At 41.0% G+C, this 22,176-nt stretch overlaps 1 protein-coding gene across 2 annotated transcripts in view; it reads left to right on the top strand.

The window, feature by feature from the left end:
* The first annotated feature begins 10,412 nt into the window (after positions 1–10,412).
* LOC126412621 (septin-2) overlaps positions 10,413–22,176 on the top strand; it is a 56,546-nt gene continuing 44,782 nt past the window's right edge. The window contains exons 1-2 of one of the 2 annotated variants that reach the window (XM_050082291.1): positions 10,413–10,486; positions 10,729–10,846. In XM_050082291.1, the coding sequence (XP_049938248.1) occupies positions 10,445–10,486; positions 10,729–10,846 (160 nt within the window). In that variant the 5' untranslated portion in view covers positions 10,413–10,444. The remainder of the gene's footprint in view (positions 10,487–10,728; positions 10,847–22,176) is intronic. The other variant, XM_050082292.1, reaches the window with a different exon arrangement.

Here is a 22,176-nt window from a genome sequence, read left to right as displayed (position 1 = left end):
TATAAGCGGTGTTCACACAGGGCACGTCACTGTGACGCTGCGGCTGGAAACGAGAATCTCTGAAACGGTGAAGGTGGTCGGATCACGTCTCGTCACGAAACATAGAGGTCGAAGGATCCCCCATTGTATAAACCACGATAGGACGCGACCTGTGGCAGATCTGACGACGGAGAACAATGCTGGTGCAGATACAAGTGTTTCGGACCACACCATCCAACGGCCACTGCTGAACATGGGGAGCTCCGCATTGCAAGACCCCTACGTGTTCTTGCGTTGAGCCAACGACGTCGTCAGTTATGACTGCAGCGGGCACAGCTTCGTGTATTTTCATCGTTGATCGATAGAAACTTGTCGCCCGTCGAATGAATCGCATTTCTTATTACACCACGTCGATGGTTGGATCCTTACACAACTTCATCCAAGTGAAGGGTTACACAAAACATGCACCGTGCCACAGACGCAGGCCAGTGAGGGCAGAATTGTGCTTTGGGGTACACTGAGTTGGGCTTCCATGGTACCTGTTGTGGAAATCGCAGGCATCGTGACAGCAGTGAACTGCGTGAACATTATTGCGGACCACCTGCATCGCTTCATCCTTGAAGTCTCCACTACGGCGATGACATCTCCCAGCAGAATAACTGTCCGCGGTGCAAGGGCAGAATCGTGCTACAGTGCTTTGATGGACATTGTTGTGAACTCAGACTGATGTCTTGGGCAGCAAAAGTGCCTGACGTGTGCCCACTGGAACATAATGGACGCCAGCTGCGTGCCCGTAAACCACCACTCCGTAATTTGCGGGAATTGGTTGACCTGTGTGAAGACATCTCTTACCACATACTTCTCGAAGATATCGAATTGTCCCCAATGACCGGGATGATCGGAAATGGGTCTTAATCCTCCGAGTCCAGATTAATAAGAGTTTTCGAAGCGGAGAAAAGATATGGATATATAAAATAAGCTGTTGCTATCTTCACTTAATGTGTTTATTAACAAAGTTACAATCCGGGAAAAAGACGAAGTGTTAAGCCTGGAAAGGCCTTAGTGCATTCTGGAAATAATGATGCCCAGAACGCCTTTGCACCTCATATAGTGTGACTAGCGAACCCGGCAATGCTTCGCAACTGCTGAACGTTTATGGGAGTTCGATATACATCCTAATCTCCTTCCCTCCTTCTCTCTGCCAATCTCCTGCTCCCCTATCTATTGGTCCATGTCCACCCCCCCCCTCCCTCCCTCCCTCTCTCTCTCTCTCTCTCTCTCTCTCTCTCTCTCTCTCTCTCTCTCTCTCTCTCTCTCTCTCTCTCTCTCTCTCTCTCCATTTACTCCCACCCATCCACACCCTCTCTTACCCCCTCTCTGACGTTGAGTCTTATTTATTCTGAGAGCAAAGAAACCTTCATTGGGAATTGAGATAGCTTAAAATGGATGGGTAAAATATACGAAATCAGTATGTCGTTGTAAACCTGTTTTACTGTCATTGTAATAGTACACTATGGTACATTACAAACTGCGCGCGTATCTTGGCGAACTCTGAGCCATTGTGCGGAGCAGGCTTTCGAACACGTGAAGACATTGCCGCAGCCCTGACGCGTGAGATCCGACGATTCGCTCATGGTGACGCCACGGGTATTCGGCGTCTTCCACAGCGTTGGCAGTGTGTGGCGGCTTCGTTGGGAGACAATTTCGAGGGACTATAAGGCGCCAGAGGTCCGCGTTCCTGCCTTGTACTGTTACTACTGAGTACTGTTGCAATTGACAGTTGAAAATGTGTGAACCGAGTAAATTTGTTTCGTCTTATCCTCGTGCTGTATCTTTATGGCCGTGCGTTCATCCATTTTCCTACACGTAAAGTTTGCATATGAACTAACGCCAATAACTGCCATGATTTTTGCAACGACCCTCGTATATTACATATATTATCTATTTTAAAAATATATAGCCTACGTCCGTCCGAATGTTGATCAGAGTACAGTATAAAAATGTGAAGTACATTTGTTTGGAACTTGTCGAGATTTTTGGCAGACTTTGAATGTGGAATGGTAGTTGGTGCTAGACGTATTGGCCATTCCATTACGGAAATCGTTATAAAATTCAATATTACGAGATCTGCAGTGTCAACATCGTGCAGAGAACACCGCAGTTCAGGCATTACCTGTCACTACAGAAAACGCAATGGCTGACGGCCTTCACTTAACGACCGAGAGCAGCGGCATTTGCGTAGCGTTGGCAGTGCTAACAGACAAGCAACGCTGCGTGAAATAACCACAGAAATCAGTGTGGGTCATTAGACGTATGTATCCGTATCCGTTAGGGCAATGCTGCGAAATCCGGCGTTAATGACGAGACAACCGACGCGAGTTGCTAACAGTACGACATCGCCTGCAGCGCCTCTGTTGGGCTCGTGACCATATCGGTTGGACCCTAGACGACTGGAAAACAGTGGCTTGGTGAGAGGAGTTCCGATTTCAGTTGGTAGGAGTTGATGGTAAGGTTCACGTATAGCACAGACCCCACGAAACCACGGACCCAATTTGCCAAAAAGGAACTGTGCAAGCTGGTGTCGGCCCCATAATGGTGTGGGCTGCGTGTTTACATGGAATGGACTGGACACCCTGATCCAACTGAACCGATCATTGACTGGAAATGGTTATGTCTAGCTACCTCGAGACCATTTGCAGCCATTCATGGAATTTTTATTGATGACAATGCACCACATTACAGGGTCATAATTGTTCGCAATTGGTTTGAAGAACATCCTGAGCAATTCGAGCTAATGGTCGGACATAATCGAGTGGTCAGTTAGTGCACAAAAATTCTGCACCGGTAACACTTTCACAACAATGGACGACTACAGAGCAGCACGGCTCAATATTTCTGCAGGGGACTTGCAACAACGACCTGTGGTGTCGATGCCACGTCGAGCTGCTGCCTACTCTCGGCAATGGGAGGTACGACACGATACTAGGAAGTATCCCGTGACTTCTGTCACCCCAGCGTACAGCAGGATAGCACTAGATCTGACGACAGAGTATAAGCCACACGTGATCCGAAGCACATCGATTGGCGCACGTTGATGAATATCAGGCACTGCAGCAGATGACCCCTATGTAGTCCCATGGTGACCCAACAACAGTGTCAATTACGATTGCAGCGGGCACGGGATCATTGAGTTAGGCTGTGGAACATCGGAAATGTGCCGCCTGATAGCATGAATCACGTTTCTTGTCACAGCAGGTCGATGGTCGCGATAGAACAGGCCACCAGCCGGGCGAGCGGCTGCTCGAAACATGGACTTCACCACAGACACAAGCCGCTGAGGGTAGGAAGTATTATGCTGTGGGGCACATTCACCTGGGCTGACAAAGCACCGATAGTAGTAATCGCAGACACCCTGCAGCTGTGTACTACGCGTCCCTTAACGGTCCTGCCCACGCACCAACCGACCGACCAATTGGACGTGTTTTGTCCGACCGACTGACGAACTTATCGTGGTAGGACGTCGGGCGACTAGGACCACCCAACAGCTTCCCCCTCCACCTCCACTCCACCCAACAAATTATGTCGCGTCGTGTGAGTGGGGGGGGGGGGGGGGGGGGGGGGGCGAGGGGGCGCGCTGCCGTGCCAACAGCCCGACACAAGTTCATGTTTTGTTACTGTGCAGGATTAAATGCTGTACTGATGTACATGAGAGGGTGCGAGGCGGCCGAAACTGTAAGGGCGGAGTTTAGCACTAGAGACGCATTTGAACAAAAGTCCGTCGACTTTCTGCATTTCGGGTTTTACGTACGCATTTGAACGAAAGTCCATCGACTTTCTGCATTTCGGGTTTTACGTTTCACTTCGTATACTTATCGGAATGAAATCTAAAAACCGAAAGATCGACATTCCATGGACGCTAATGCATAAAATCTACTTGCTTCATCGTTATAAGCGTTCAAGAAAGTCCAACCAACACTACTGGCCATTAAAATTGCTACACCACGAAGACGACGTACTACAGACGCGAAATTTAACCGACAGCAAGAAGATGCTGTGATATGCAAATGATTAGCTTTTCGGAGCATTCACACAGGGTTGGCGCCGGTGGCGACACCTACAATGTGCTGACATGAAGAAAGTTTCCAACCGATTTCTCATACAAAAACAGCAGTTGACCGGCGATGCCTGGTGAAACGTTGTTGTGATGCCTCGTGTAAGGAGGAGAAATGTGTACCATCAAGTTTCCGACTTTGATAAAGGTCGGATTGTAGCCTATCGCGATTGCGGTTTATCGTATCGCGACATTGCTGCTCTCGTTGGTCGAGATCCAATGACTGTTTTCAGAACATCGAATCGGTGGGTTCAGGAGGGTAATACCGAACGCCGTGCTGGATCCCAACGACCTCTTATCACTAGCAGTAGAGATGACAGGCATCTTATCCGCACGGCTGTAACGGATCGTGCAGCCACGTCTCGATCCCTGAGTCAACAGATGGGGACGTTTACAAGACAACAACCATTGAACGAACAGTTCGACGACGTTTGCAGCAACATGGACTATCAGCTCGGAGACCATGGCTGCGGTTGCCCTTGGCGCTGCATCACAGACAGGAGCGCCTGCGATGGTGTACTCAACGACGAACCTGGGTGCACGAATGGGAAAACGCCATTATTTTTTTTGGATGAATCGAGGTTCTGTTTACAGCATCACGATGGTCGCATCCGTGTTTGGCGACATCGCGGTGAACGCACATTGGAAGCGTGTATTCGTCATCGCCATACTTGCACATCACCCGGCGTGATGGTATGGTGTGCCATTGGTTACACGTCTCGGTCACGTCTTGTTCGCATTGATGGCACTTTGAACAGTGGACGTTACATTTCAGATGTGTTACGACCCGTGGCTCTACCCTTCATTCGATCCCTGCGAAACCCTACATTTCAGCAGGCTAATGCATGACCGCATGTTGCAGGTCCTGTACGGGCCTTTCTGAATACAGAAAATGTTCGACTGCTGCCCTGGCCAGCACATTCTCCAGATCTCTCACCAATTGAAAACGTCTGGTCAATGGTGGCCGAGCAACTGACTCGTCACGATACGCCAGTCACTACTCTTGATGAAGTGTGGTATCGTGTTGAAGCTGCATGGGTAGATGTACCTTTGCACGCCATCCAAGCTCTGTTTGACTCAATGCCCAGGCGTATCAAGGCCGTTACTACGGTCAGAGGTGGTTGTTCTGGGTACTGATTTCTCAGGATCTATGCACCTAAATTGCATTAAAATGTAATCACATGTCAGTTCTAATATAATATATTTGTCCAATGAATACCCGTTTATCATCTGCATTTCTTCGTGGTGTAGCAATTTTAATGGCCAGTAGTGTATATCCACGCCCTCTGCTGTGGAGAGCGAAGTATTGGTTTTCCTTTTCTGTTGCTAAATGATCCAAATGCTTCATTTATTACGTATCTGATGTGAGCCACCACCACTTATTCTTCGAATTTGAAATGAGGTTGTTAAACTTACATATCATTTTTTATGCTACATCCGTAAATAAGTTAATAACGTTTTCATGTACCTCTTTTGTTTCATTTATTTTGCTTTGCCACGATGTATTTCCTCAGTCCACTACAAATCACGTAGCAGGGTTCAAGAATCAATTTAGTTAATAACTATGGGGATAGGACAGCAATGAATGTAAGGTTCTCGTAACTTCTGCCAGTGGCTACTTATCGTGAAGTAGCTAAAAGCCTCTCTTCGCGGCTTACAGCCTTTCCCATGACTGCATTCTTTTTTATTGAGAGTTGTTTTATGATGTTCACCAACTCCAAAATGCATGATTCACACATTCTTAAATAATTACGAAAACCATCGGCTCCCAGATGCTTAAGTAACAAAACGCGGATGAATTTCTTTCCTTGCATGGGCCACTTCTTTGCCCACAGCTTTCTCTTGTGTTTTTTTTTCTACCTTACTATCTTTGAAAACAGCCAACACAAACCCCCGTTTTTGTATCTGAGTAAAACCAAAGGGATTTCGTAATACATAAACAGAGCGCAGTCGGTCTGGACGCGTGCAGGATGCCACGAAATTGGTCGCTCAGTCTGCCGATAAACTGGCGCATGTGTGGAGGCCTTAGTGTTTGACGTCTTCTCCGACGGCGGTGTCATCTTCCAGTTACACAATTGTCAAAGTCACACGGTAATAATCGTGCAACAATGGTTTGAGGAGCATGCGAGTAAACTCACATTGAATTCTTGGTCACAAAATTAGCTGGTCTGTAGCCGGTGCAACACATCTGAGACGCTATCGGGCCCTAGCTCCGTGTCCACAAACCGCCGGCCAGTTATTTATGGCACAAACGTCTGGTGCCACATACCTCCAGAAATCAACCAATGACTTGAAGACTCCATGATACACAGAATCACTGCCGTATCTCGTTCCCAAGGTGGGCCAACACGCTATTAAGAAGGTGGCCGTATTGTGTGTCATCTCACGAGTTATTTCCCTCGAGAGGACAAAAGGAAGTACCGCTGCAGTTTATAATATTCAACTTCATCTGCTTACCGCCGAAGCTTAGCACGGTCAAGATCTGCTCTCATAATGAGGAATCAGAGGCAGTTTGAAAATAATGGAATTCATAAACACAACAGGAACAAATATGGACGTGTCTATCCACAACTCAACCATACCCTTGCACAGAAATTAGCGAAGTATTCATACATAAAAATTTAGTACATATCGCGTTCGGTGTGAGTTACAGATGCTAACACATAATGAAGCTTATAAAAACAAACTGAAATAAATTCAGCTTGCCATACCGGCCTAGGAAATTTTGTTGCATCAGAAAATCAGGTGTGTAAATGGACAGTGTGTGGCCATGTTTCTACAGAGAAAACCTAATTTCTAATCCTACTGGCGCGTTCTGCATTATAATGAGCTGTTGCAATTACGGTCTACTGACACGCAAAAAACTAAACTTTAGCTCCTATCAAGTACGACATTGTATTGCCTCCTGTAGCAAGCAACTCCTGAGTTGTTCCAATAACAGCACAGCAGACGAGAACTATTTCCAGGAGATCGTTTTCATTTTGGACGGGCATCTCGTAACCAATAATTCTAACATGATCCCGTACTAAGAAATCAAACCAGGCGGACGATATGGCAGCGAAACTAAATGACCTTTATACTACACGCCTTTCTGACATCTCCCGAGCGAGATACGTAAAGTAAAATGCATTGCCCTCATGCTGGAGCCTTGTAAGTCTATTAAGACCAAGTAAGACAACTTGGGAAATATCACTCATAGAAAAAAATCATACAGGCTTACATTGGTGCAATTCAGTCGGCGGAGAACGGGGTGTTTATAGGGGATGCGTAGATACAGGGCTATTAACCATTAACTGATTATGTAACCCACCCTCCCCTCGCAAGTTCTCTGCAAATCTGTTGATGGCTTTACTTCATAATTTTATAATGGACAACAGCAGCCTATAAACGACTATTGCGACTACTAAACATTTGATCTCAGGTGGAACTAGCTTCATCCGAAAAAAACTTAGACATGCAGGAAAGTGAGGGTCAAGCACACACCGTTGCAGCCCTCATTGGCTTAATCCTGTTGAGCATGTTTTTCACTGCAGTGGATAGAATGCTCACTTCTCTGGTATTTTCAATCAGTCACGACGCTGCGAATGCATGCAAGGTGCATCATCAATAGCGTGTGCACACTGCAGTGGACTGAGTGCATTTGCAGCCTCGGGGCTGACTGAAAATTCCGAAGACGCGACCATCGATAGCTGTCTACTGTAGTAGACTCTATACGCCACACGGTTAACACGACATAACAATAGTCTTGTAAATACAAGACTTGTGCTGAATGTCTCCTAAGAAGATACTTGTCCCGACACAACTTTTCAAGTTTCCTGACATTTTCGTTCTGCTTGTTTGTCAACGAAAATCGCACCTGCTTATTCCGCCGCTACACTTCAACCTTTACTACGGAGCTGCTTGTCACGACAATACATCACGCCATCTGCTATGCATTAGAAGAATCCTGCCCACAAACTTCATGATGTACCCTTACATGTTGGTCAGGTTTGCTTCGCCAACAACGTTAGCAATTATGCGCATAATAAACCAGTTTATCACATGTTAAAAATAGCGATTCGTAGGCTATCTTATTCCACGCGCTGATTTATCCCAGAACACGTTTTTACAACTTTCGACTAAGTCGGTTTCAGCATTTGTTTCTTTACTTCAAACTGCTCTTTATCAACCCATTACTCGCACCATGTTTATGACATTAAGCTTGAAGCTATATAGTGCAGCAGTCTGCATGCAGACTAAAAGGTGTATCTTCTACGCGGCCTAGTGGAACACGAAAGGCGTAATCATGGCAAGTGTCGTTTCAAGGAACGTGTGTAGAAGAAAGTCCATGAAAACGAAACAGCTAACTACAAAACCCTACATCATTAACAATTAATGTTTGTTTTCGCCGCATTTCACTGACCCACTAACTCACACACTAGTACGTAGATGCCGTTATCTACACGCTACTGCGATGAATCACTCGCAGAAAGGTAAGAAAACAGGTTACTAGACACTCACGAGGACTCGAGGAAAACTAGATTATGAGTGCTGTATGAAACTGCAATGTCACTTGTATTCAAATTTACTGTGGGTTGTGAGAGGAGGGGCTGGTATGAGTAAAAGTAACACTTACGAAATGTGAGCTACCGTGGATTGTAGACGTGTAAATGAAATTATATAACAAAAGCTGTAGAACTGTGTAAATTCGAAAGCAGCACTTGTAACATGACGTACTAATAGAACGTTCGCGGACTGTAGAACGCGAGCAGTAATGGATGTAAACTGCACACAACCCGTAGAACAACTAGGTACTATTGACACCAGAAAAGGTAAATGTTGACAACTCAAAATAACAAGATGAACTACATTATCATGTAGATGAACGCCAAAGTTGTTATGCTCAGACCACTAAGAACTATTGTTTCATACAGCTTTCAGCAGTCATTTTCGGAATAATTTATGTTGCTTCTCCCTGTTCCTTCACGGGTAAACAAAACCGCAATAAACAATCGTTAAGACTGCAGTAGCGCTTTACTATAGCGGTTCAGTATGTAAGCGGGCTATACTCGTACTTTGGGTGGAAAGCTACGGGTTCTCTTTTAATCTTACATGAAGTATACGAGAAGTCAAGTACGTGTGTTTCTAGGTTATACATACGCTTCGCGACTCACTTTCCATTTTATTAGCGATCAATGTATTTTCTTGATTTCCTGTTCGGAAAACCTCTTACTGCTAAAAAAAGGAGATTATGTATGGACATTAGATCCAGTGACCAACCATCTCTGTGTAATCTTTCATCTATTGTTTCTCTATTGCTGCGAAACCTTCTATAAAAGCAAGGCAATTTTACTAAGTCTCTTTATAAATAAGATGAAAACTGACACTGTTATTGCTCGCATAAAGATCATGTTTATAAGACAAAAATAAAAATCACTTCATACGTTCGTAAGTGCTTAAACGACCACACTTTCGGCAGTAAATATGTGAGATATCTGTTCTAAAACAAGCTTGAAACGACGATCGGAAATACTTAAGAGCAGAAGAGCGTCGCATGAAATGTCAGCGCACCGGCACTCAAGTGACAACCATTTGATGTTAAGGTGTGCTTGACATTCTTTCTACGTCCACCGAAAGAAATTGTAATTGCAAATCCAAAATGTAGTATACAACGGTCTACTCACCAGATGAAGCACGGTGTTGACAACTTCTCTGTTAGACACCTGGCCAACTTCTATTAAGCCGATGAGGACGGCGAACTTCAAGCTGTCGTTCATAGCCATCCTAACTACTTCTTCAGGTCTTTTGATGTCACTAAATGGCGGACTCTGAAGGTCCGCCATGATTCTAGGTTTACTTTCTATTGTTCACCGATCAAAATACACGACACGTACACATGGAATTGTAGTTAAACAGCGTTTCCGTCACATCACATGATACTACAACATTAGCAGATCTGCCATGTTGGAAACTGATGCAGCAGGTTTGCCAACAGTATATGTTCAAATTTTAAGGTAATGTGTTACAAGTATAATTTTCCTTATATATAAAGCTCAGTGTGGCGTTACTTAGATAAAAGCTAAAAATTTATGCCTCTAAACCGCTAACAACAGGATAGGTTACAATATATAAACAAAAGTATTAGTGCAGTAAAGTAATCAGTAATAGTAGCGATAAACGTTATGGGTTTACTCATTATTTTTGTTTTTTTTGTTCTCTGTAAAATATGTATAGTCACTTCCATTAATTACTAAGTTGTAGACGTCCTGTTACTTTTAATTAGATAGGTTGGTAGAACTCTTTTATATGTTTGCTTATTGGACCAAAGAAATTAACAAGCGCACTGACAGCACACAGCAGTTTATCGTTGGCACGATGGCAGCGGTTGATGTTGAGAGGGTCGGTAATAGTTTAAACGTAAATTTCGTTCCATATTAATTATTTTTCTCAGTTTATTTGTCTCAAAATATAATGTTTATAAACATATTGCCTTGTGTAGTTCACAATACTGCAGACTGTCGGAAACGCTAGCGCAGTAACCTTTAGTCCAAAGGGCGTTGCAGTTAGGCGTGACCTTTTAACCATAACTGTCTGTACAGTTACAGTATTGCATGTGCCTTAAATGCTGTAATAAAACAATGAATGCATATGTATTTCAGGTGGAGCAGGGTGTTAGAAACCTGAAGCTTGCAGGTCATGTTGGTTTCGATAGTCTCCCAGATCAGCTTGTGAACAAATCTGTACAGAATGGGTTTGTGTTCAATATACTGTGTATTGGTAAGTTCGTACCGAGATAGACCTTACATAAATGTGTTGAAATCAATTTTTATTGATAACATTCAAAGCCAGTCAAAGAAAATTTATAATATGCTGTCGCGGGTTTCCAAACTGCACCCCACAATTCCGTACTACATAGTCATTGCCATACCAGAAACGTGTTCTTAATCAAGAAGAAATGTGTCGTACTCTGGTACTACAGTAATATCCATTGTATCAAGAGGTATCATTCTATTATTGACATGACAAATCTTTGTTACTGTAATAACGTAATCTGTTACTTTCATCACTTCATTACCTCCATTGATCTGACCGCAATAAAATAAACTCGTAGCGCCCCCCCCCCCCCCCCTTCCTCCTGTTACAGGTTGTTTCACATCAGGTGGCCTCAACTGAAGTTGCTTCGAGCTTGACCATCAACACTTTTGTTGAAGATTGTAGAAAATGAATTTCCATCAAGTTTCAGCTCGATCTGTAACTTTGTGTAGTAGTAGAGCCATTTTCACGAGGCCCACTTCCTTCAGAAATGAAAAGGTGCAAAACAGTCCTAAAGCTCAACAAGTCATTGTTGCTGACGTAATATATTAAGATAAAAAAAACTGACCATGGTACACCTTCAAATTTGCTGTAAGAGCATAGCATGTGAAATTTTCCTCAGTATTTTGGTAATAGGTAGTGAATAAAGGGTAATGAAAACTTTCCTACTGGCTTCTGAATACCAAATTTTGCATACTAAAACACTGTTCATCCTAAAAATGAAATCTCCAATTTTATAATTGCTTGATGTGAGAGAGAAGAGCATATTTAAGCACCAGTGTAACTCCAGTTAAGGTGCAAACATTTGACTTTTTTTGGGGGGGAGGGGGGGCACATGACATTTGAAAGTTAAACTTACCTTTGCTACTTTTGGTTAATAGTTCTCATGTACCCTCCCATTTACAAATAGTTATTGGAACTAATACAGTTTGGATATTCACTAATGGCAAGTTAAAAAGTTTGTTTAAATATATAAAATAAATTAGTTTCCACCTGTTGCACATTTAACAGAGAAGAGGCATGGAATAACATCTTTTTGGTTATGTGGAAAAATCTTATGAAGCTTTTTACAAATTTGATGCATAATATTTTGATGATAGCTAGAGCCTTTAATTATGATTTCTTGGTAATAACACTTTTCTGTGTTTCTACTACGTGTACTTTAGGGATGTGGCTCTTAGGCATGTGAGACTTTGTCCATTGGAAATTTGATGACCATAGAGCTTAAAAATTGCTAAAATATACCAAAAGAAAATGATAAAACTACGATAAAGGTTTATTTATTTTATGAATTTTAACAGGTAACAGCTTGATGATGACTGCACTTTGGTACAAAATATTGTTGGTGTGATATCCACAATTACTAATTAGCCTAAATTCATAAACAAACATTAAATATCAAACAAGGCAAAGGTACATCCAAACCAACTTCTACTACACACATTGTATCCAGAAAACCCGACAGCAAAAAGCAGTTCCATCACTCCTGCAAGGTGTTGGTTCAAGTGAAATGGACAATGTGTACCATTACTTAGTGTCTTCAGCTGGGACATCTGGCCAAACTAAAATGGTGTTGTCTACTTCAGTTTTATGTTTCCTTGTAAATTTGCCATGTGTGATGCTGGTAATCTGACCACCATAATGATTCAGAGGTGTTTTTTTCTCTCTATAACAACTCAGATACCAAATTAGGCCTGTATTAGCTATATTACTCTAAGAGTTTATACTTCCATGCGTACAATGATAAACATACAAAGTGATGTTTCCTGTAAATGGTGAATTTGAACTAAAACAGATGTGGTGAGATATTTCAGTGCACTTCATATAGTGCAAGTATATTGATCCTAACCCTTTCTTCAGATCTTTCCCTTGTTCCTCGAAACTAATAGTAAGCTGGACAATTTCTTATGTAGGAACATACAAAATGCATAGTTATCTCACAACTTTGGATGCAGTTCCTGCAAATGTTTCTACACAGATAAAATGTTCCCATGCAGTATGCTGCACCATACCATCCTCTTCATGTCACCTCCAATTCCATCAACTGCACTCTTTCTGTGAGCTGTAACAAAGAAGATACATTCAGCTGGAAATCATCCATGTTGCAGAAGATTCTCAAAAATTCATGTTTTTTTAACTGAGATGGTGCTGCTCAATCACTTTAGTAATGAAAGAAAGTAAATCAGTTAAAATAGCCTTTCAGAAGGCGGGCAGCAACATAATTTTCATGATTTGTACAGTGAGACAAAACACCATATGAAGCTGCCTCAATTCATTACTATCAGGACATTGGTAGTGTATCACAGCTGTGAATAATGACAGTTTTAAAACTGCAGTGAGATTGCATTTTTTTGTTTTCGAAACTTGATGGATGATGCAGAATTGTTTCACCATACTCCAAAATTGCCTTAAGTGTTTGAAGTCTCTGTGCTGTCTAATTCTGTTGTAGATGTGGAGAGAGATCAGTATTTCAGAAACTTTTTTTTTTTTTAAAAAAGCGCAGATGCTTCTGTGATGGCCATCGGTTGAGTCATCTTCATTGGAGCTGGTTTTCCACAAACCCACTGGAGGAATATAATGTTTTTGGTAACGCCAAATTCAGAAAGAAATTTTTCCATAGAGTTTACTCCACAGTTTTGGCATTCTCACTTTATGCACATAATATCTGCATTGTTTGTAAATTATAGTATCTTGTGAGGCAGTTTATGCACAAGTAACTGCACCCTCTCATGATATACATCTTCATCTTTCTCTGTTGTAAGAAGTACATGAGGAGGTCAAATAAGAATGTTGCTGTGTAAATAATTTTTAAGCTTCTTTGATATGTGAAAAATGTCATATTAATACATGGAGCTGCTGGTAAAATACTTTATTTATACAACTAGTTTCAGTCATCTGACCACCATCAGGTTCACAAAAGTATTAACAACATCATGTTAGACAAAATATAAAGTTGTGATTGTAAGATGGTAAAACCATGAATAATACACTTTTATCATATCACAATATAAATAATGTCACCAGTCTATAAAAACTGTGCTAGGGAGGGTACATACTCATAGTAAAACTGTAAGTGGCAATAACAGTGTGAGCAGTCATACCACACAGAACATAAATGTGTACACACTCTAGCACAGTTTTTATAGACTGACAATGTAATTCATGTTATAGTGTAATTCATTATTTTATCATTTGATGGTGGTGATTATGATTTTATGTTTCACCTAACATGATGCTGTGAACATTTTTATGAACTTAAGGATGGTCAGATGATTGAAACTGGTTGCATAAATAAAGTATTTTACCGGCAGCTCAACAGGCTAATATGACATTTTTCAAACATATGAGAGCTGTGGAGCACAACCTTCTGAAAATATACTCTTTTAATATGCATGTTAAGGTCCCTTTTCTGCATGAGAACTCTTTTTACCAGCTTATATGGATTTGACACCCTTTGTGCTGGGAAACATCCTGCTAATATCATCACAGACGTGGGAACATTTAATCCCATCACAGATTGTTCAATTGTAGATCACTCCTCGCAAGGTGTTTCACAAACAACTATCTCTCTTCATGTTAGTGACCAGTGCATTTTTAGCTCAGCAGACTACTTTTACAATGCTTGAGGAGAAATTTTATGAACATTTCTGTCCTGTTGCTATTTTTGAAGTTGTTCCTGCTCTTGCTGACATTTCCATTTTGCAGCCCTTTTGCCTTGGTCTTCATTACTTCTCTTTTGGGGACACTCTCTGCCTATCAGTTGTTTCTTTACTTCATAATTTTTTTCTTCAACTGTTAGCTTCTTCCTCCAATTATGCACTCTAACCTTCCCAGGTGTGTGAGATGTGACTAAGAGATTTAGCAGATACTGAAACGAGCAATCTTGTCACTTGCGTAACAAAATGACACACACTGAATCCTACCTCACATTTCAGAAACACGTATAATTACATGAGATTTGATCATTCTAATTTGGTAATGAAATTAGAGCAAATCAATTGAAAAGCCATTGCCTCACAACTTCAGCACAGAAAAATTTGCTTATATTGTTAGTCATGTGGTTATGATGATATGTGCAAACAGATTGTTTGCAACCAGTTTGAATAATTTTAGCTTTGTTGTTAGATATGATTCACAGGTACTAGGTGCAACTGTTAAAAGAAAGAAAAAAAAGAAGAAAAAATCTTTCCTTTGTCTCTGGCAAGGAAAAAAAAATCACATGTATAACTGGAATTTTGTAGTTTGCATGTTTACTGTCACGCAGTCTTGGTGCACGATTAATACGTACAATTATGTTTCATTTCAAATGTCATTTTCACTAGTTTCTTAAAAGTTGAAACACTAATATCTTGTCCAAAGTAATGTGATATGCCCCATGTACTCAAATGGAGAAAGTCAAACAGTGGAAAATCCAGGATGGACTAATGACAATATTATGAAAAAAAAAAAATTGATTGTGACCCACCATAAAGTGAAGATGCTGAATCACAGACAGGCACTATAGCTGCAGTCTTTTTGTTGTCTCTTTCTGCTATTCAGTGTCTCCACTGTATGACGAGTAGCAATCTATCCTTTTCATAATATTGTCAACTGGAAGAAGTCTTTTTTTGTCTGGACAAACGTGACAAAATTGTTGATTTTCAAACATTTCCATGACCTTTTGTTTCAAGTTTTGTTAAAGTTTCTTTCCATCCTTTTTCGGTTGGATGGTATTCCTTTTTCTGTGTCGACCTCATTACTAATCTTACCATTCTTTCTGAAAAACAGACTTCTTCCATAGTCTTTACAGTGGGCTGTATGTGAGGAATTAAAGACCAACTTTGAAATTCCCCCCCCCCCCCCCACTATTAGGTTTCACTATTGGTTATGTTCAACATTTCTTTCATTTCTTTGATCATCTGGTTGTAATCTAAACATGTAAGACTTAGATGTATTTATACTTTAGCTCATCAGAGGGTGCCTTACCAAAGCCAGCAAATTTTTCATTCCCTTTTGTGTTTGCCTGTTGGTAGTTCAACACTTCTGCTGCCTAGTGAATGGCTTCCTGTACTTCTACATTATTGGCATTAAAGACACAGCTTGCATTACATTGCTTCAGTTCATCAGGTTCACCAACTATTGTAGAGGTCCTAATAATTGCTTCTTCAACCTGATGCATCTTTCACTTTAAATAGTCTTTTTACCTCTTGAAGCATTTTTTTGAAATTTCAGTGGTGGTGTTGTGACAGATCTAGGGCTATATTACAGATCAGTATGTCATTACATGCAAGATTTGGTGTTGGGCCATTCCATACTTAGTACCCACGTGACCATCAGTGATTTTGCTGAAATTTTGTGTGAACATTCACTCATCTTCTAATGAAGATTAGTAAAATTTTACTTTCGCCAATATAATACTTTTAAAGATACAGCCACTTGTGTGATCCGGTAGTGCAGCTATTGAAAGTGTGCCCCAGAATTTTCATCAACTTTGAGATGTAATATCTCTGGCACTATTTTTGTGAAACAAACAAAACTAGACCATCTTATACAACTTTCTGCCCTCTGCTAAGCAAAGTGATTTAAAAAAATCTTGAGCAATTGTTATGTGTATAATTCAAAGCAAAAAAAGTAAGTGTAGTCATTTATATCTCCAGAAGTAATTGCAGGATAAACCTGAAGCTTTGTATGTAATAACTTATCAGTACAAGGTTTTAGAATATAAAGTTTCATTCTCCCACTGCTTTCCAATATTTAAAAAATTGAGGGCAAAATTGATAATTTTCGTAAAAATACCAAAAATGGTAATTTTTAGCCCTCTTCCACAAAAAAGTCTTCTCCAAAGCCTTTTAAACCATTTGCATTAGAAAAACTGTGTTCTAAACCACCTAAAAAAATTTGGGTTTTGCAATGCAAACATATAAGATGCTATAAAATGACGGCGAAGTGGAGATACATTTGAAATACAGTCCTATACCTATTTTCCCCAAATTGAACCTGACTTTTTTTTATGTTCTACAATTGTTTAATACTCTCTGGGAAAGGTAATATTGAAAGTCCTGCTGACTGGGAAGTGAGAAAGAGTCAGAACAACTGAAAAACTTGAAAAGCGTGAGCAGGGGGGGGGGGGGGGGGCATGTATCTCTTGTCACAACTCATCATGGCATACTTCAGCCGTTTTTCTGCTCTGATAACCACAGAATCAAACTGGTTATAAACTTCAAAAAGTTAGCTCTGCTTTACCACGGCACTGGACATCGAGGTATTAAAATAGTTGTGTAACAGCTGCAACACACATAATTTAAACTGCCTTCAAGTTTTACACCATTGTCACATTATGTAACCTTTGGGGAAGTTCATAGCAGTCTACCTGACATTTTGTGGAAAGGATTCTGAGTATGACTCTTCATTGTATGATGCTATTGACATCATAGTTTAATTCCAGTTTGAAGTATAGCATATTTTGGTTTTGCTTGTTTTTGCTTAGTTAACTGTGTATTTGAACCAATAAAAAAATGTGTTGCTATGGTCCATGGTGGCTTAACCACTGCTGGTTTCTTGTGAAGTGAGAAAACCAGCATCTCCATTGCTGCAGGGCCCATACCTGATAGATGTTCAATAGCAGACACAAGTGGGTTTTTTACCACAGGTTCCTAAGTGTGATAGAGATTTTTTTACGCAGGTGCCCAAGCCTGATGGTAAATTTTTTAAGTGTCAGAGGACAAAGCTAGAAGAGGTCTCTTTAGGACCCTAAGTGTATGTTGTCTTGAAGCTGCTTGAATTTGTTATGTTTCATTAATTTGCTATATGCTGTCCCGACAAAAATTGTATTGCTGGCCACATAATGTCACAGAGAGTGCTGCAATAACTGCAACAATGAGCCATTCGGGAACCCAATACTTGTTACTCCTCGATAGCTAATAAAAAGGATTTTCTGGGCCATGTTGCTGCATAAAGCTTATTAAAGCATACATCTTCTTAGCGTAAGTCTCACAGATATTAAGTTTGTCACATGTTACTGATCCACCCAACCCACCACCACTCTTTTTTTTCCCATAAACACATGCTGCATATTGCCCTGACTGGTTGTCCAGTGTTAAAATATCAACAGTGTAGGAAAAGATAAATAGCTGATTACCATAAAGAATGCATATTAACTTGCAGACAAGCACAGTTAAGACACATACATAAAGCTTTCGACCACAGCCTTTAGCGACAAAAGAGAAACACAGACAGAGTTGCCGGAGTTCGTGGTCATGTGCACATGAGGTATGCTTTCTTGTGTGTATGAATCTTGTCCTTTTGTCTTTTGCTAATGAAGGTGGTTCTGAACGCATTATGTAATATTAATAGTGCATGTCTCCAATTTAATATGTCTTCTTGATGGTAAGTAGAAATCTATCTTTTACTACATTGTTGACATTCCTACCTGGAGTTGATTTGAAAATCCCCTGGCCTGAATAGTTGTTTCATTAATTGGCAAAAAAAGTTATATTCTCTGCTTCCTGCTACAGTATGTCCATGGTAAAAAACCACTCTTCTTTTAATGTTTTATTTCCTTCCATTTCTTCTTTACTGATGAAAGCAAGTTTATTGCCATTAATGCTGTCAGTGCAAAAGCAAGAAGGACCAGACCTCCAGTTAGAACAATATGCTGCATGCATTTTTGAAAAAGAGTTATGGATAGGAAATATCTGAGAGACCAATTTCGAATAATGACTGCCATCAGCTGTAGAATGGAATGTTGACAATGAAAATTTGTGCCGGACCGGGAGAAGAACCCAGATTTCCTGTTAATTTTCATTGTTGTCATTCCATTCTACAGCTGATGGTCGTCATTATTCGCAATTGTGAATTCATGTGATTTGTTCAGTAACGGCTGTGGTCGCTGCAGTACATTATCATCAGAATAACACTGGCTCTGCAATATCATATATACAGGGCTATTACAAATGATTGAAGCGATTTCATAAACTCACTGTAGCTCCATTCATTGACATTTGGTCACGAGACACTACAGATACGTTGAAAAACTCATAAAGTTTTGTTCGGCTGAAGCCGCACTTCAGGTTTCTGCCGCCAGAGCGCTTGAGAGCGCAGTGAGACAAAATGGCGACAGGAGCCGAGAAAGCGTATGTCGTGCTTGAAATGCACTCACGTCAGTCAGTCATAACAGTGCAACGACACTTCAGAATGAAGTTCAACAAAGATCCACCAACTGCTAACTCCATTTGGCGATGGTATGCGCAGTTTAAAGTTTCTGGATGCCTCTGTAAGGGGAAATCAATGGGTCGGCCTGCAGTGAGCGAAGAAACGGTTGAACACGTGCGGGCAAGTTTCACGCGTAGCCCACGGAAGTCGACAAATAAAGCAAGCAGGGAGCTAAGTGTACCACAGCCGACACGTTGGAAAATCTTACGGAAAAGGCTAAAGCAGAAGCCGTACCGTTTACAATTGCTACAAGCCCTGACACCCAATGACAAAGTCAAACGCTTTGAATTTTTGGCACGGTTGCAACAGCTCATGGAAGAGGATGCGTTCAGTGCGAAACTTGTTTTCAGTGATGAAGCAACATTTTTTTCTTAATGGTGAAGTGAACAGACAATGTGCGAATCTGGGCGGTAGAGAATTCTCACGCATTCGTGCAGCAAATTCGCAATTCACCAAAAGTTAACGTGTTTTGTGCAATCTCACGGTTTAAAGTTTATGGCCCCTTTTTCTTCTGCAAAAAAAAATGTTACAGGACAGGTGTATCTGGACATGTTGGAAAATTGGCTCATGCCACAACTGGAGACCGACAGCACCGACTTCATCTTTCAACAGGATGGTGCTCCACCCCACTTCCATCATGATGTTCGGCATATCTTAAACAGGAGATTGGAAAACCGATGGATCGGTCTTGGTGGAGATCATGATCAGCAATTCATGTCATGGCCTCCACGCTCTCCCAACTTAACCCTATGCGATTTCTTTCTGTGGAGTTATGTGAAAGATTCAGTGTTTAAACCTCCTCTACCAAGAAACGTGCCAAAACTGCGAACTTGCATCAACGATGCTTTCGAACTCATTGATGGGGACATGTTGCGCCGAGTGTGGGAGGAACTTGATTATCGGCTTGATGTCTGCCGAATCTCTAAAGGGGCACATATCGAACATTTGTGAATGCCTAAAAAAACTTTTTGAGTTTTTGTATGTGTGTGCAAAGCATTGTGAAAATATCTCAAATAATAAAGTTATTGTAGAGCTGTGAAATCGCTTCAGTCATTTGTAATAACCCTGTATCTACAAGACTTCCGTTAAGGAGAAGGATGCTGTAATAAACTTTATGCACCCACGTGGCCTGGAAAATTCATTTTTTTGGCTGTCAAGGAGTGACAACTGATGGATTCTGGAATAGCTCATTGTTGCAGTTATTCCAGCACTGTCAGTGACACGTGGCTAGCAGTACAGTTTTTGTAATGACAGTGTACAGCAAACTAATGAAATCTATAACAAATTTAAGTAGCTTCTAAGAAACATCAACATAAGATCCTAGAGAGACCTCTTCTTTGTACTCTGACACTCAAAGGAATTCATCATCAGGCTTGGACACTTGTGGTAAAAGAACCCTCTGGTGGCTGTTGTTGCGCAGCTATTGGGCGTGGTCCCAATGGCAATGGCGATGCTGGTTTTTTCATTGCACAACAGACCAGCAGTGGTAAGGCACCGTGGACCATTTACACAGTTTTTCATCAGTTCACAGAAAACTTTGTACTGGTAAGTTATTACGTGCAAAATGTCAGGTTTGTCCTGCAGTTGCTTCTGAAGATACAAATGGGTAAATTCTTTTTCAAGCATCTGTTTCTTTAGCTGACTTTGCTTCAGACCATTTATACGAAAATTGCTCTCCTTTTTTACTATTTGTGCAAAAACTTGTGCGAGATGGCCTAGTTTTATTTATTTCAAGAAAATATTATGAGAGATGATGTGTCTCGGAGCATATGAAAACTCAGGGGTGCACGTTCAGTAGTTGCCCAATGGGGTCAAACAAATGACTATATCTCTGGAATTGAAACTAAAACATAGCCAAAGTTAATTGGGGACATTTGTGAATGTTCGCACAAAAAAATCAGCAAATTGGACTCATGGTAACCTCTAAACCACTTAGTATAGAATGTTATTAACTCTTGCACAATGTTTTGTCAGTAATCTCTGTCTTCGTTATTACCCTATCTTCCACCTTTAAGCTTTGGTTTTCAAATCTCATTTGGTGCAGTCCCCAATAATCAGTCTTTTCGTATCATACTGTCCAGTAAGTCTCCCCTGACCTAGGGTTCTGGGCAACTTTTCCGCAACTCTCCCCATTTTTTAAACCTCGCCAGTCCTTTCCCTTCATTCCTCTTCCTTCCTCTTCCTTCCTCTTCAACCCTTCTGCCAGAAGAAGGTGCCACTGACTCCAAAAGCTTGTACATTTCCTTAGCTTTCATGTGTTTTTTCTCCTGCTGCCATTTGGTGAGTAGATTTTTTATCTACGAAATTCTTCTCATAGTATTGTAAATCCCATCTTACTTCAGTTTCTTCATGAGGCACTGTTGTAGCTTCTCAGTGATATCACTCAGTATGTACATTTAACAAGCAGTAAAGGAAATAAAGCAGAAATTTAATCAGGTGACTGCGAGGAAATTAGATTACAAAAGAGACACTAAAAGTACTTGATTTTTGCTATTTGTATAGCAGTATAACTGGTGATGGCAGAAGTAGACGACATAAAAGGCGTACTGGTATTGAAGGTGGAAGCTTTTCTCAAGAAGAGAAATTCGTTGCCTTCAAATATAAATTTTAAGTGTTAGGAAGCCTTTGCTAAAGGTATTTCTGTTAAGTGTAGACTTTTAAGAAAGTAAAATGTCGACAGTTAACAGTTCGGAAAAAAGGAAACAGAAGTTTTTGAAATCTGATGCTACAGAACAATACTGAAAATTAGACAAGTAGATCAGATAACTAATGAGGAAGTAGTGAATCATGTTGGAGAAAACAGAAATTTGTGGCACAACTTGCCGTCAAGGAATTGTCAGTTTGGTAATAGAGGGAGTTGTAGGGGGTACAAATTGTCGAGGGAGACCAAGGCTTGAATAGAGTAAGCAGGTTGAAATGGATGTAGGGTGCAGCAGTTACACAGACATGAAGAGGCTTGCACACGATAGACTAGCATGGACAGCTGCATTGAATCTGACTTCAGACTGCAGGCGGCAGCGACTACTACTACACTGCTGGCCATTAAAATTGCTACACCAAGAAGAAACGCAGGTGATAAACAGGTATTCATTGGACAAATATAT

The sequence above is a fragment of the Schistocerca serialis genome, chromosome 7, assembly GCF_023864345.2.
Source record: "Schistocerca serialis cubense isolate TAMUIC-IGC-003099 chromosome 7, iqSchSeri2.2, whole genome shotgun sequence".
NCBI lineage: Eukaryota > Metazoa > Arthropoda > Insecta > Orthoptera > Acrididae > Schistocerca > Schistocerca serialis.
Note: the sequence above shows the minus strand (reverse complement) of the source record. Positions and strands in the feature narration are given on the sequence as shown.